Source organism: Hyaena hyaena, unplaced genomic scaffold (genome assembly GCF_003009895.1).
Source record: "Hyaena hyaena isolate Hyena2069 unplaced genomic scaffold, ASM300989v1 scaffold_103, whole genome shotgun sequence".
In the NCBI taxonomy this organism is placed as follows: domain Eukaryota; kingdom Metazoa; phylum Chordata; class Mammalia; order Carnivora; family Hyaenidae; genus Hyaena; species Hyaena hyaena.
The window spans coordinates 3,661,454-3,674,190 of record NW_024080735.1 but is presented as its reverse complement, the minus strand read 5'-3'; the positions used below and the strand labels follow the sequence as shown (position 1 = coordinate 3,674,190).

The 12,737-nt window shown below is 42.9% G+C and overlaps 1 protein-coding gene across 7 annotated transcripts in view; it reads right to left on the bottom strand.

The window, feature by feature from the left end:
- The window catches only part of AHCTF1 (AT-hook containing transcription factor 1), an 81,877-nt gene that overhangs the window by 22,844 nt on the left and 46,296 nt on the right, over positions 1–12,737 (bottom strand). For all 7 annotated transcript variants that reach the window (XM_039235849.1, XM_039235846.1, XM_039235851.1 and 4 more), the window contains 12 exons: positions 12,259–12,363; positions 11,279–11,372; positions 10,043–10,166; positions 9,850–9,906; positions 8,894–9,040; positions 8,159–8,346; positions 5,005–5,149; positions 4,798–4,929; positions 3,971–4,121; positions 3,357–3,507; positions 2,685–2,783; positions 15–207 (listed from right to left, as the gene is read on the bottom strand). In XM_039235849.1, the coding sequence (XP_039091780.1) occupies positions 15–207; positions 2,685–2,783; positions 3,357–3,507; positions 3,971–4,121; positions 4,798–4,929; positions 5,005–5,149; positions 8,159–8,346; positions 8,894–9,040; positions 9,850–9,906; positions 10,043–10,166; positions 11,279–11,372; positions 12,259–12,363 (1,586 nt within the window). The remainder of the gene's footprint in view (positions 1–14; positions 208–2,684; positions 2,784–3,356; positions 3,508–3,970; positions 4,122–4,797; positions 4,930–5,004; positions 5,150–8,158; positions 8,347–8,893; positions 9,041–9,849; positions 9,907–10,042; positions 10,167–11,278; positions 11,373–12,258; positions 12,364–12,737) is intronic.

Here is a 12,737-nt window from a genome sequence, read left to right as displayed (position 1 = left end):
TACCGACTACTCACCTTCACGACAAACGGAGTTTCAAGTATGCGGAATTCTGAAGCCCTGGGAGAGCTCTGACGCGATCCTTTCTGCTGGGATCTTGATTGTAGTGAACTGGACGCTTGGTACAAAGGAGACTGTGGGGGGGTTTGCTGAGTGAATCTCAAACGCTGAGGAGGCTGGGGCACAGGATGGACGACCAAATCCAGTGGTCTGTAATCAAGGCACACACACAGGGCACAGAGATCCGAGTAACTCACTTGCCGACAGACTCATTTGCTAGACTCATTTTTATGAGCACGTACAAATTCCCAGCACCTGCACAGGACCTACATAACGAATCCTGGCATGCTCTGCCGTTATGGCTTTTACTGCAATGCAAGGATGATCACCAAGCCACACACAATCTTTATTTTTTCAAATTAATGAGGACAGTGACAAAATGGAATCCCAAGATTCTGCTGAATGTTTTCTAGAAGGTCCTGGGCGTACTTCACACAAATGATATAATTAATCTCATCAATAATTTGTATTAAGCATGCATAGTCCCAACACCTTAAAAACTTAATTTATAGGTAAAGAATTTACATTCAAAGTGAAAATTCAGGTTACAAATCCTGATGGACCATTTATTTGCGTAGGTCACTCCTCCCCCAATGTCCTCATAAACAGTCTGCTTGATGGTTATATTCTGTAGCAATAAGAACAAAACATTTTTACTTCCCCCAAATGACTCTATGGTTCAGCTGCGAAGAACCAGAGAGGTACCGCCTGTCTGGTGCCCAGGAATCTCCCCCACCCCCGCCGTCCTTGCCCTTCTGTTCTCTACATTCAAGTGAGATTTTCACGACTGGGCCAGTAGATGAACACAGTTCACAGACGGGGGCTTTAAGACTCCACCTGTGACCTGGTGGGAAACATTTGTAGGAAGCATTATCTTAATAATGCTTATTATTCTGTACTAATAAGCATAGCCTTGAGATTTCCACCAAACCAAACATACCCAATCAGGCCACTAAATATTTCTTTCTCTGTTGCCTGTTCCAATTCTTGTTTTCCTTCTCTGGGTCACTGGTATTCAAAAATCTGTAATTGTAAACTGCTCACTTTTAGACTGAACTATTCCCAAATAGGTGTTTTGTTAAATGCCTTTGCACTGTGTTAATATTTATGCTCAAGGTGCCTATTTATAAATGATCCTCAAAAGCACGGCCTGTGCAACAAAGTTACCTACTTAGTAAATGAGAAACTCTTATACTCATAAGACCTAATATATATAAATTCTACTAAAACAATTAAAGAAAAGACATTTTTTGATTATGTTATTTCCTTTAAAAATGTGGTTCTTAGGATTTCTACAATTCTTATACCACTGTAACAGTAAGTAATGCATTTCAGGTCATACGCACACACAAAACATAAATTACATAGAATAGCATATATACATATATGCCTTACTATATGCAGTGCCCACTGACATTACCTTTCTGTTTTGTGGAAAGACATGCTAGTCACAATCCATTAAATTTACGTACTACTCACTAATGCAAACCAGTTTGAAAAAACAGAATTAGGGAATGGAATGATTTCTATAAAAATAAATATTCACACCTCAATGGACTTTCTTCCATGTGAGTTAATCATAGCTTTGAAGGATTCTCAGTACTTCTTTTTCTTTAGGTCCTTAGGCCATTAGTCATGAGTCTGAAAACTTTTATTATTGTTCCCCTCTTGAACCCCAGATCTATTAAAGTACAAAGGGACTGAGAAAAAGTGACTTGTGGGGGAAAAAAAAATGGAACTACTGACAGGAAAACAGAATGACAATAATAATGACTTTTATTTGAGATAATCTTCCTGGTAATAAAAACAACCTCGACCTAATTAAATCTAACCCCCAAACAGAAAACCTTGTAAAGCTTTGAAAATACATATGCCCACTTTACTATAAAAAGCTTTGGCCCCAACTGTTTGTAAATTACTAATTTCTTCCGAGTACTTTAAATTCAGATCATCTGATTCTCCCAAAATAATGTAATTTCGTTCTTGATAAGATGTAAACGATCAGTTATGTACAACAATCATGAGCCTGGTATTAAAGACAAGGAATCAAACGTTAAGAGACACCTGATTGTTCTCTGCTACTGAGGGTATGAATACTTTTTCCAACAATCCAATATTTTAAATGAAACAATCACAATTTCATCTTGGATGCAAAACTTCAACTTAACTATTTCCTCTCCTAAAACACAGTTGAAGATGGACAAGTATGACTGCATCTGAAGCCACGTAGGCATTTAGCGGGCTCTGCCAGCACAGGACAAAGTTCCAGTGAGCCAACCAAGATTAGTCACAAATTATACAAACAAACTTCAGTCACAGATCAGTCAACAAGGAAATTATATTAAAGAAAGCAAGTTAATAGTTTACTTTGCTCATGATTTTAATAAAACAAAGTTTGCTTCTTTCCATTAAGCAATCTGAAATCATTCAGCGAAAATTCTAAGTAGACTAGCAGCTGGTGTAAAGTTCCCTAAAATTACTTACACAACTTACCAAGTTATAAAAAAATTAAAAACAAGCATAAAAACTCATTCAAGGATTTAAAATAAAGTTTAAAGATAATTAAAAATTACAGTGCAAGTATTATCTAACATTGTGACTTCAGAATGATTTAATTAAAGTCTTACCTAGAAACTTTTTGTGATGCTTTTAAAATTGGTGTTCCAACAAATGCCTCAGGCATTTTTGCATGTGAGATAGAAGGAGAAGGTCCTTCTGGTTTAGGACTACAAAGAAAATAAAAATTTAACTTTGGATTATGTATTATGAAGAGTATTATGTTAAAATATGCTTTAAGAAGAGGGGAGAGGGGGCTCCTGGGTGGCGCAGTCAGTTGAGCGTTTGACTCTTGATTTCAGTTCAGGTCACAATCTCACGAATCATGGGATTGAGCTCCGCATCGGGCTCTGTGCTGAGAACGCAGAGCCTGCTTGGGATTCTCTCTCACTCTCTCTCTCTCTCTCTGCCCCCTCCCTCTCTGCCCCTCCCACGCTTGTATGCATTCTCTCTCACTCTCAAAATAAACAAACTTAAAAAAAATGAGATGTGATTAGAGAGGAGAGGAGGGCTTTCACTTTTTACTTTGTACATTTCTGCTTAGTTACAAATAACAATAAATATAAATGCCTTTAAATTTAAAGACAAAAAAAATTCTTCTTACAGTAAGAATAGTCAACATACAAACTCTTCCTTTTTGCACACACTAATAAACTCTAAGGCTGGATCGCTGATGACGGCTTCTGACCTCCAGGGAGGCTTAGTGAGCAGCCAGGCGGTCCCGGGGTGTGAGGAGAGCGTACCTGCTGCAGGCTGACGGGCCGTCCGCAGGGTCACTGTTCTCCCAGACCTCTCCGATTTTAGACAACACGCTGCTGATGAACGTAGATCTTGTTAACACAGTCCCTGTTCTGGTCTGCTTGGTAACAGTGGACAATGGTTTGGGTCTAGAAACTGTAATACAAAGAATGTGAGGTTTAATTTCATCTCTAATACCAGGATTTTACTAGATTAATATGAAAGAGCAACTGGAAAACAGGGGTCACGAGATAAGAGTAGTTTAAAATTATACTTGGCTTAGCAACATCTATGCAGCAAGATTTAACAACTTGAGCTTTCAGGAGGCAGTAAAAATATTACTTGCCATGTTCTCTACTAGCTGCATGGGAGTGTCCAAATGAAATACAATGAGTTCTTTTATTCTGTACTACACTGCTAAATTATAAACACTTCCAAGAAAGCTTTATATCGGGGGGAGGAAGGATGGGAAGGGGCAGCTAGGATGGCCAGTAAAAAAAAAAGCAGTACTGTAATGAATCAAAGCAAAAGTGAGCTGAAGAGAAGGTAAGTGTTTTCAGAAGGTAATCATCCTTTCTCACCTGATAGTTTATGATAGTTTTCAATGAAATCTTATTACCTTCTTGAAGCACTGGTGATGTGGACAGATGGTAAGGCTTAGCTTGCTCAAAGGCTAATTTCCGCTGGATTTTAGGAAGGACTTTCCCATATTGGTCTATTATCGCATTCCGAACCTCTGATCTCTCTCGCAGAAGAGGGTCACGATCATTCTATTGAACATGCCGTGATTGGTAAAGATTTAATCTTCAAAACATTAAGTGCTATGTTTACATATTTACCATTTAGAACAGAATTCTGCACACCTGAGAATGTCTTCCTCCTTCCTACATATCCCTTCCTCCTGACCCAGGACCTCTGACGCACACCTAACTGCATTGGCAGTCCCTGCCCATCAGCCTCGGTCCTTCACAACTACTAAAACAGCAGCTATCGTTCACTGAGCGTCTACACGGTCAGGCACCATGTAGCTCCGGACACACCTCTATGCACCCCCACAAAGAGACCTTGTCATTTTACAGATGAGGAGCTGAGGCTCAGAGGATGTTTCAGGCAGAGTGCAGAGCAGAGTCCATCGGACCCCTGAGCCCGTGCTCCTCGCACTGTGAGAACTCCGACTGCCCGCCCGCCTCTTCCTCTTGTTCCCGAGTGAGGGGCTTAGCCTGGCAAGAACTGTGGGCAGTCGGCTCAAAAGAAACGGCACACGTGAGAGAATTAGGGAAGCACCGACACCCTGTTGCCCATCTGCTACCGAAAGCAAGGAGGGGATTCTCCGAGCTCAGGATTATGTAACAAACCCAGTGGTTACCAATGCACAAACTCTTACAGAGCAAAGTCACCAGCTTCCCTGTTCTCTTGTCCCCCCAAATGAAACAAGTTTCACTCTACCGTGAGGTTGGCCTTCAGAGTTTGGTTCAGCCTCAGGGCAGAGGCGTAATTGGCACGCTGCAAATAGTGAACTAGAAGGAATTCCTGATTTCGAACATTGGGGCTGGACTGCAGAAACCTCACCAAGCACTCCTGGGAAGAAGCACAAACACGTGTAAGCCACTAACTGCCCTGACCTTCTGACAGGCTGGGGTGGGGGGTCCTCACCTGCTCGGTGTCTGTGAAGGGCAGCTGCAGCAAGTCCTCCATGAGCCCCGTCTCCTGGCAGACCTCATATGTGTGCCTCAGGAGGTCCTCCACGTTCAGGCCAGTGGAGTGCTGTCGCAGGAAAGCCCACGCCTCCACCACGTACCTGGAACCGGCGTTCAGCACGATTTCGTGTTAGAAAAGAGTTGGAGGTACTTAAAACAAGCGATCCACCTACAGAATCTTTGATGAAATACTCATTGTCACGGGTGCCCATGCGGCTCACTCGGTTACGAGTCCGATGCTTGGTTTCAGCTCAGATCTTGCTTGCACCATTTGTGAGCTTGAGCCCTGCACAGGGCGCTGCACTGACAGCACAGAGCCTGCTTGGGATTCTCTCCTGTTTCTCTGACTCTCCCCTGCTCACTCATTCGGTTTGTCTCTCAAAAAAAAAAAAGAAAAAAAACAACAAAAAACAAAAAACTAGGGATCATTGCATAATGACGTTTGCTAACGCCAACAAGAAGACTTCCCGTGATGCTGTTCTGGACTATTACTCATGTGTAAACAGGAAACCTCGGTAAGGACACGAGCTAACGTGGTCCGGGTGGAGGAAGGGAAGGGTAGTGGTGCGGCAGAGAAAAGCGCCTCTCATGGAAGAGACCCCCAGGGTGCAGACAGTGGACATGGAACAGTGTTTACGGGCCGGTGATGGGCTTACTTAGCTCAGTAGAAGAACACTGTGACTGTGTTCTTTAAGTAAGATCTGATTAGAGAACACGGGTTCAGTTAGACACTTTTGGGGGCGCCTGGGTGGCTTAGTCGGTTAAGCGTCCGACTTTCGCTTAGGTCATGATCTCGCGGTTCGTGGGTTCNATTTATGAAGTCAGATATACACCTACCTTATGGTCGAGCAATGTTAGATCTAGGTATTTTCCCCAAAGAAATTAAAACGTATTCACAAAATGTTTATGACAGTTTTATTCATAGCATCTAAAAATTGCAAACAACCCAATTTCCATATAGAAAAGAAATGTATAGGGGCGCCTGGGTGGCTTAGTTGGTTAAGCGTCCGACTTTCGCTCAGGTCATGATCTCGCGGTTCGTGGATTCGGGCCCCGTGTCGGGCTCTGTGCTGCCAGCTCAGAGCCTGGAGCCTGTTTCAGAGTCTGTGTCTCCCTCTCTCTCTCTGACCCTCCCCTGCTCATGCTGTCTCTCTCTCTCTCTCCTAGAAATAAATAAAAATAATAAATTAAAAAAAAATTAGACTTTTGGACATCGCATGGGGGTCAGGAGGCTATCCTTCCATGGGCAATAAGACCATCAAATAAGCAGTGTTTCTCATGATATACTGTTAAGTGGGAAAAAAAAAAAAATAAAGCAAGCTTACAACAGTACAAACAGTAATTATTTTAAAAAATTAACCAATGAACAAAGCCTATAAACATTTACGTCCTTATTACGTAGATAACAAAACATCTTGAAAGCCAGGAGAGTATGGGGGTTTCTGGTTTTCAACAATAGATATTTACATGCTTCGAAATGAGTCAAAAGGATACACAGCACACTCCCAGACTCTTAAGCTGCTTCTCGGTGCCCAGGCAATGCTAACAATCTCGTGCATCCTTCCTAAGAAGTTCTGGATATACGTAAGAAAATACGTATCTGTTTCTTCCCACCACTACTTAAAACTCTCTGTCCCCACTTTCTGAAGAGCACTTGTTGGCATGTAATGAACCTATTTACTAAATAAACATTTATCACCATTAGCTTCTTTAAAAATTTTTTTTTAACATTTATTTTTGAGAGACAGAGTGCAAATGTGGGAGGAGCAGAGAGAGAGGGAGACAGAATCCGAAGCAGGCTCTAGGCTCTGAGCCGTCAGCACAGAGCCCAACGCGGGGCTTAAACCTATGAACTGTGAGATCATGACCTGAGCTCAAGTGGAACGCTGAACTGACTGAGACACGCAGGTGCCCCTTTCTTTCTGTTCAGTCCATATTTATTCAGCTAGCTGAATGCTTCTGGCTGATCCAAATTATTTCATTTCAACAAGTACTTCCTAATTCATTACTTTTGAGGACACTGGCAGTTTCCACTTAACCAACCCACTATTCCACTAGGGAACTTATCTTCTATCTGAGATGGAGAGATTCAACCCTCTCTTCTCAGAGATGCACTGTTTAACACAAGAGAACAAAGAAAACACTGACTTTCAGAGTGCTGGCACTGAGGTGGTGTTTGGCTCATTAAGGACAATTTGCCACGAGTAAAGTGACTGTTTTCTAAAAATATAAAAATGACCAATTGACAGAACTAGAAAAAAATGAGTTGTATAAGACAGTTACATTCAAGTAAGAAATACTAGCTCCAAGCAACTTCCCCTACTAATTTGGTTAGCAAGGAAACCTGATAATCAGATCACTGTATTTCCAATCATGACATTTAACTTGTCGCCATTACATACATGACAGATAACGTAACTGCAGATATGTGTTGCTATAATATAAATGGCAAATATCATACTGAGTAGAGAACATTATTAAAATATGGCAAAGGGAAGAAGCAAAGTAAAGATACAACCTGCTCAAATCTGGCCAAGGTATTTAAGACACCAAACCTAATTTTACAACCCAGGATGACTTCATCCTACCTCTATATTTTTGGCTCCTTTTCAGAAGCTACTAAACCTCAACTGCCCATGGTGCAGACTGCAATACTGACAATTAGCAGCAGATATAATTTCTTTGTTTTTTTTTAAATGAAATGTTTTTTTCAAGTTTACTTGAGACCGCGCATGCATGTGAGTAGGGGAGGGGCTGACAGCAAGGGGGAAAGAGAACCCCAAGCAGGCTCCGCACGGACAGTGGGTGGGGAGCTCCATGCAGAGCACCATGAGAGCATGACGGAGAGAGCCACCCAGGGAGCGTCCCGCCACAGATATCATTTTAAACCTCAGGTGGGATTCCCATCATTCAACATACTCCTTATTCATCCTTTTCTATGGCAAAAGGTTTTTTAACATTTTTTTCCTAACTTTGAAAGATGAAGAATCCTAAGAATGGATATCACGTAACACAACCAAAGCAGAATATTACGTACTGTCGATTTCATTGACTCTGTTTTACTGATGTATGATCAAGACTTTGATTGTAGATTCAGAATACGGACTCACCTGTTAGAAAGCAGAACAGTGAGGTGAAGGAGGACGTCGTCGACACTGGACACCGTGGGCTTCATGGTCTGGATGTACCTGAGGGCCTGTCTGTGCTCGCCCTGACTCATAAAGGCTTGAATAATCTTCGAATGCTGCCATGACACAGGTTTTGCAGTGCTTGGGTGAAACAGGAGATCCAAGCCGCTCTGCGAAGAGGACACGAAACTTGGTGAGCACAAACAAGGCGTGCCGTGTTGCGACAAAGCAGCTGAGCTCTAAAAAGACAGGCCACGCTAGAGCCACACAGAGCGGTTTAAATGCAACCTTTAAAGATCTCCTTTAACCCATGGTATATTTTAAGTAAAAGCCTTATCAAAAGCTTCTTTTGAGGCCTCATTAAGCTATTATATGAAGCTTTCTACCACCACCGTCAGGCTCAATGCCAAGGCCTGCCTTCTACGGCAACACGCCTAACAGATCTCTAACAGAAAAATCACCGTATTTGTACTGTTAGTAATTGTTTACTATTTCTTTCCTTCTTTGGACAGTACGGAACCTGGGGTTCTGAACTGTTTTATCTTTGTATCCTCACTGGCTAAGACAGTGCCTGGTAAAGGCACTGATGGAACAGAGTCCTTAAATTCCCTCTCAAAGCAGAATGTATCGTATCTTTAATATCACAACCCAGCTATGTACTTCCTTCTAAAATCTTAATCTTGTATGAACGTTTACATTCTAAGTGACCAGACTTACCCCATAATCATTATGATCTATCAGCCAAAACCCTTGGATAAGTTTAACCTGGCCCCATGAAATGGCAAAGGCAGTCGGAAATGATTCAATGCAAGCATCTGTTTTGTTTGGGAAGGAATACATGATATCAAGTAACAAATAAATGGTCTTTAAAAACGAGGGTTAAGGGCAATAAACAAGAAGAAACCCCCCACCTATCCGCTTGTATTAGGCAGCAACAGACCACAGCAGCGAAGCGGCTTGAAGGGGCTGCTGTTGAGCACTTGGAAAGCCCGAATGGATAACCAACCACGGTAGTTTTACTAAATGCGGGTGTAGCCAATCTACACCCGACCTCACTGGTTCTCAACACTAAGTACCATCACGAAGGAGGAAGACTAAAGCATACTTTCTTCAAGAAGCCAGTGGCTTACGAGCAAACTGAAGAAGCAGAGCTACAGACAAAACTCCAGGTAGGCAGCAAAACCCAGCATCTTAAAGCAAACCCATCAAGTCTCTTATAAACTATGAATGGAACCACATGTTTTTAGATAAAGAAACCAACATCAGTACAACAGTCTTACTGCAAAGACCACTGGGCTCCAAGGCAATACCTAAGGTAACAGAAAGCTCACTTCTCGTGTATTCGATTGAACACAGAGGTTAACCTCACTAAGAAGGAGCATTTGGCCGGCAATGTTTCACAGCCATTCTAACTTTGGTACCATCCCGGGCACATGGTATAGTCTGAGGAGAGTCCTGGACGCCGTCCCTAGAAAGTTAAGCACCAAACACAATTCTGCATGGCTTCAGGTCTGAACCCTCTGAACCCGACCAACAGACCCCGGATTAATTTTTCCTTTAGAAAAGTTCCCAGTATGAAACGGAGACTGGTTTAGGTTGTGTGAGGCTCTCTCCACTCTGCGATCTGATGGCTCAGGTAACGCATGAGTTGCGGGACAGCATTTAAAGGATACGATGGCGTGTTTGCTTGCTTCTGTCACATCGTCTAGTAGGTATATGTCCAGTAGTGCCTATGAAAGGACAATACATTCAGTGTGTTTTATACACTCATTCACTCATGCTCCCTGGTTTCCCCAGCCTGTGCCGGGAGTGAAAAATAGAGCTAAGCATGTCTCCTGCTCCACACCTCTGCTGTCGGGCACTTACGTGTAGACTGCTGGGGGGGTATTTTCCTGTGCCTCCTTCATCCCGTTTCCACAGTTTCTCTACACCATCTCCCAGCTGAGAAACCAACCCGTCGATCATCAAGTAATCAGGATTCCACTTCCCTCTGAAAAGGGCAACAATCAGGATTATTTAATATTAGCACGGATTCCTATTATCAGAACAAGAGGCATCAAAGCCTTAAAAGTAACAATCCTGACAATCAAAAGGAGAAGAGACTTGACTTGCTAAGGGCCCCACTTAGCATCAAGTGAGCCCCAGTCATCAAGAACCAGTTAGGCCCCGAAGAGGCCTCCGGCTGGGGTACCAGCAGGCCAGCATGGGAAGGTCAGGTCCCGGGTAGAACCGGGTCCCACCTGCCAGGTGCCTGAGGCGATTCAGAAAGTTTAGCAAATTGGCTCACATACTCTGGAAGTAACAGATCTAGAATTTTCAGATATGTCTAATAAGTCTCCCAAGACCGTGGTCAGTCTCCAAAATTATTAGTTCTTCCAAAGCACTGGACCCCTCACTGGCCACGCACCAAAGTTCCAGAAGCCACTGCCTTCTAGGCACTGCTCTCTGGGTGACTGTGACCTCGCGCCCGGCACCTGGGCGAGCCAGTGAGGTCAGGGCTGCGGGCTGTGGTACTACTGAGCCATTCCAGCCCGAGGAAGAAGGCGCAGAGTCCAGAGGCAGAGCTGAGGCTCACTCCCTGCTCTTTCTTCTAGTGCTTCTGCTTCCTTATTTCAAAGGACTCAATGAGGCTAACAGTCATGTATTTTCAAAAAGAAATAAAGGAAATAAAAAAAAACCCCAGAAAAGAGTGGGTGAAGTGATGAACCGCAGCTGTTAATGGAAAGAACGTGACACGCCTAACTGGTGGTATGTTTTATGCTTTTTTGGGGACTCGGAGCTTCTAGTCTTTTTCTGAATATGAATGCTCAGGAAAAATACACACAGGCTCTCCTCTATTAAACCAATCGTGGGAACTACTTAGATTAGGAAATACTGAGGGGCTATACTCAAGTTTCAGAGTAAAAGTGGTAACCCTTAGGTCAAGGTAGACAGGCAGACATTACCACTAAAATAATAAGGCTGGCAACAAATCCTGTCACCATACTTGAGAATTCCACACATTTTGGCCTCTGTAGGATGATGAATTCTGTTCTGAGAAAGCAATGACTTCTTACAAAAGCAATTGCTAAAATGTTCTGGAAGGTTCCGGACATACCGTACCTGGACAGACGCTCACACTTCTGTCGACGGCTGTTGTAGTAGTTCTGGATGACGGGGTAGTTGTAGCACAGGCGGGGCAGGGGCGTGGCATCGTCTAGACATTGGTTAAGGGTCGGGTAAAGGTCAGTAAGATCTCCAAAACATCCCAACGCTACTTGAGGTTACGCACATTAACGCTTTACTAAATTCATAGGATGTTGTTTAACCTGCAGGTTTCCTAAATTTAAGTACTAAACTTACTTAAATATAGTAAGTGAATTTAAGTAGTAAACAAATGTCATCAGCAGATCCAGAAATGAGAAAATAGAGTCTCTTGTGACAGTCTGTAAACACAAGGGTGCTGGCTTAAAACTCTGGAAAAGCTATTCTAGAAATTGATTCTACTCCCTTAATCACAAATGATAATTGAAAGGCAGCAATGTTGACCAGTTAAGTAAAATCAAAGGGCATAAGGGAAGGGTAGATCAGCAGCGATCATGCACAGGAAAGACACGCTTCTTAACAGAATCTAGTGTGTGTCCCAGACATGCAAGAAGTTAGAGGCTTTAGAAGTGCTCCAAGCAAACATGGCCCAAGTCCAATTCTCTAATTCTTGGTATTGGCATAAATTATTAGGTAAAAGGAGGTATTCAACAGACGGCAAATAATATTGGTTAATAACCATTATTAAGAGAACTCATAAGGAGAAAAAGAACAGTAAGTTGGATTAGGAAACCCACAGCTGAATGGGTCTGAACACAGCTGGTGATCTCACCGACCCCTCGTTCAGAGCCCTGTGCTGTGTCACTCGGTTCAGGGAGTGACGTGTGCGCGCCTGGGAGCGGCACGGGGCGAGGCTCCCAACACAAAGTGCGAAAGGACAGAAGGAGGTAAGAACAGGAGAAAACCTGAGTGAGGTGCTGGAAGAAAGGAAATCTGAAACCTGAGAACCACCAAATGATAATGACTTAAGAACGCGTCCACGCCCGGAACTCTGTTACCTGAGCCCTCTGGCAGCAGCCCCGAGCGACAGAACCACAGCACCACTTGTGTGTAGCGGCAGATGAGGCTGGTCACCAGGCACTTCCTGTGGAGGTCCTTAAGGCCTGTGTAGGAGGGTCAAACACCAGATATGCAAGGTGCACACTGTCAACCACACGTGAAACTCAACACACTTGGCGGTTCTCAAAAACTAATTATTTCGTGATTTTTAACAGGATATGTGTGTTTTTGAACACCCTCGGCTTGAACAAGTAATCTCCAAAATTCTAAAGTAAGTAACTTTCCAAGTAGGCATTTTTGAGAAATCTGATTCCACCTCAGCTGTTTCCATTTACTTAGTTTCAGAAGCCGAATCTAGACATTAATATAAACTAGTAGAGTAATATTAACATATAGCCTGTTCAAACCAGGCCTTTAAATGAAATTGGCTATTTTTTTGTTTATATAGCAAAACAGAGACCAAACATTTACAATGACT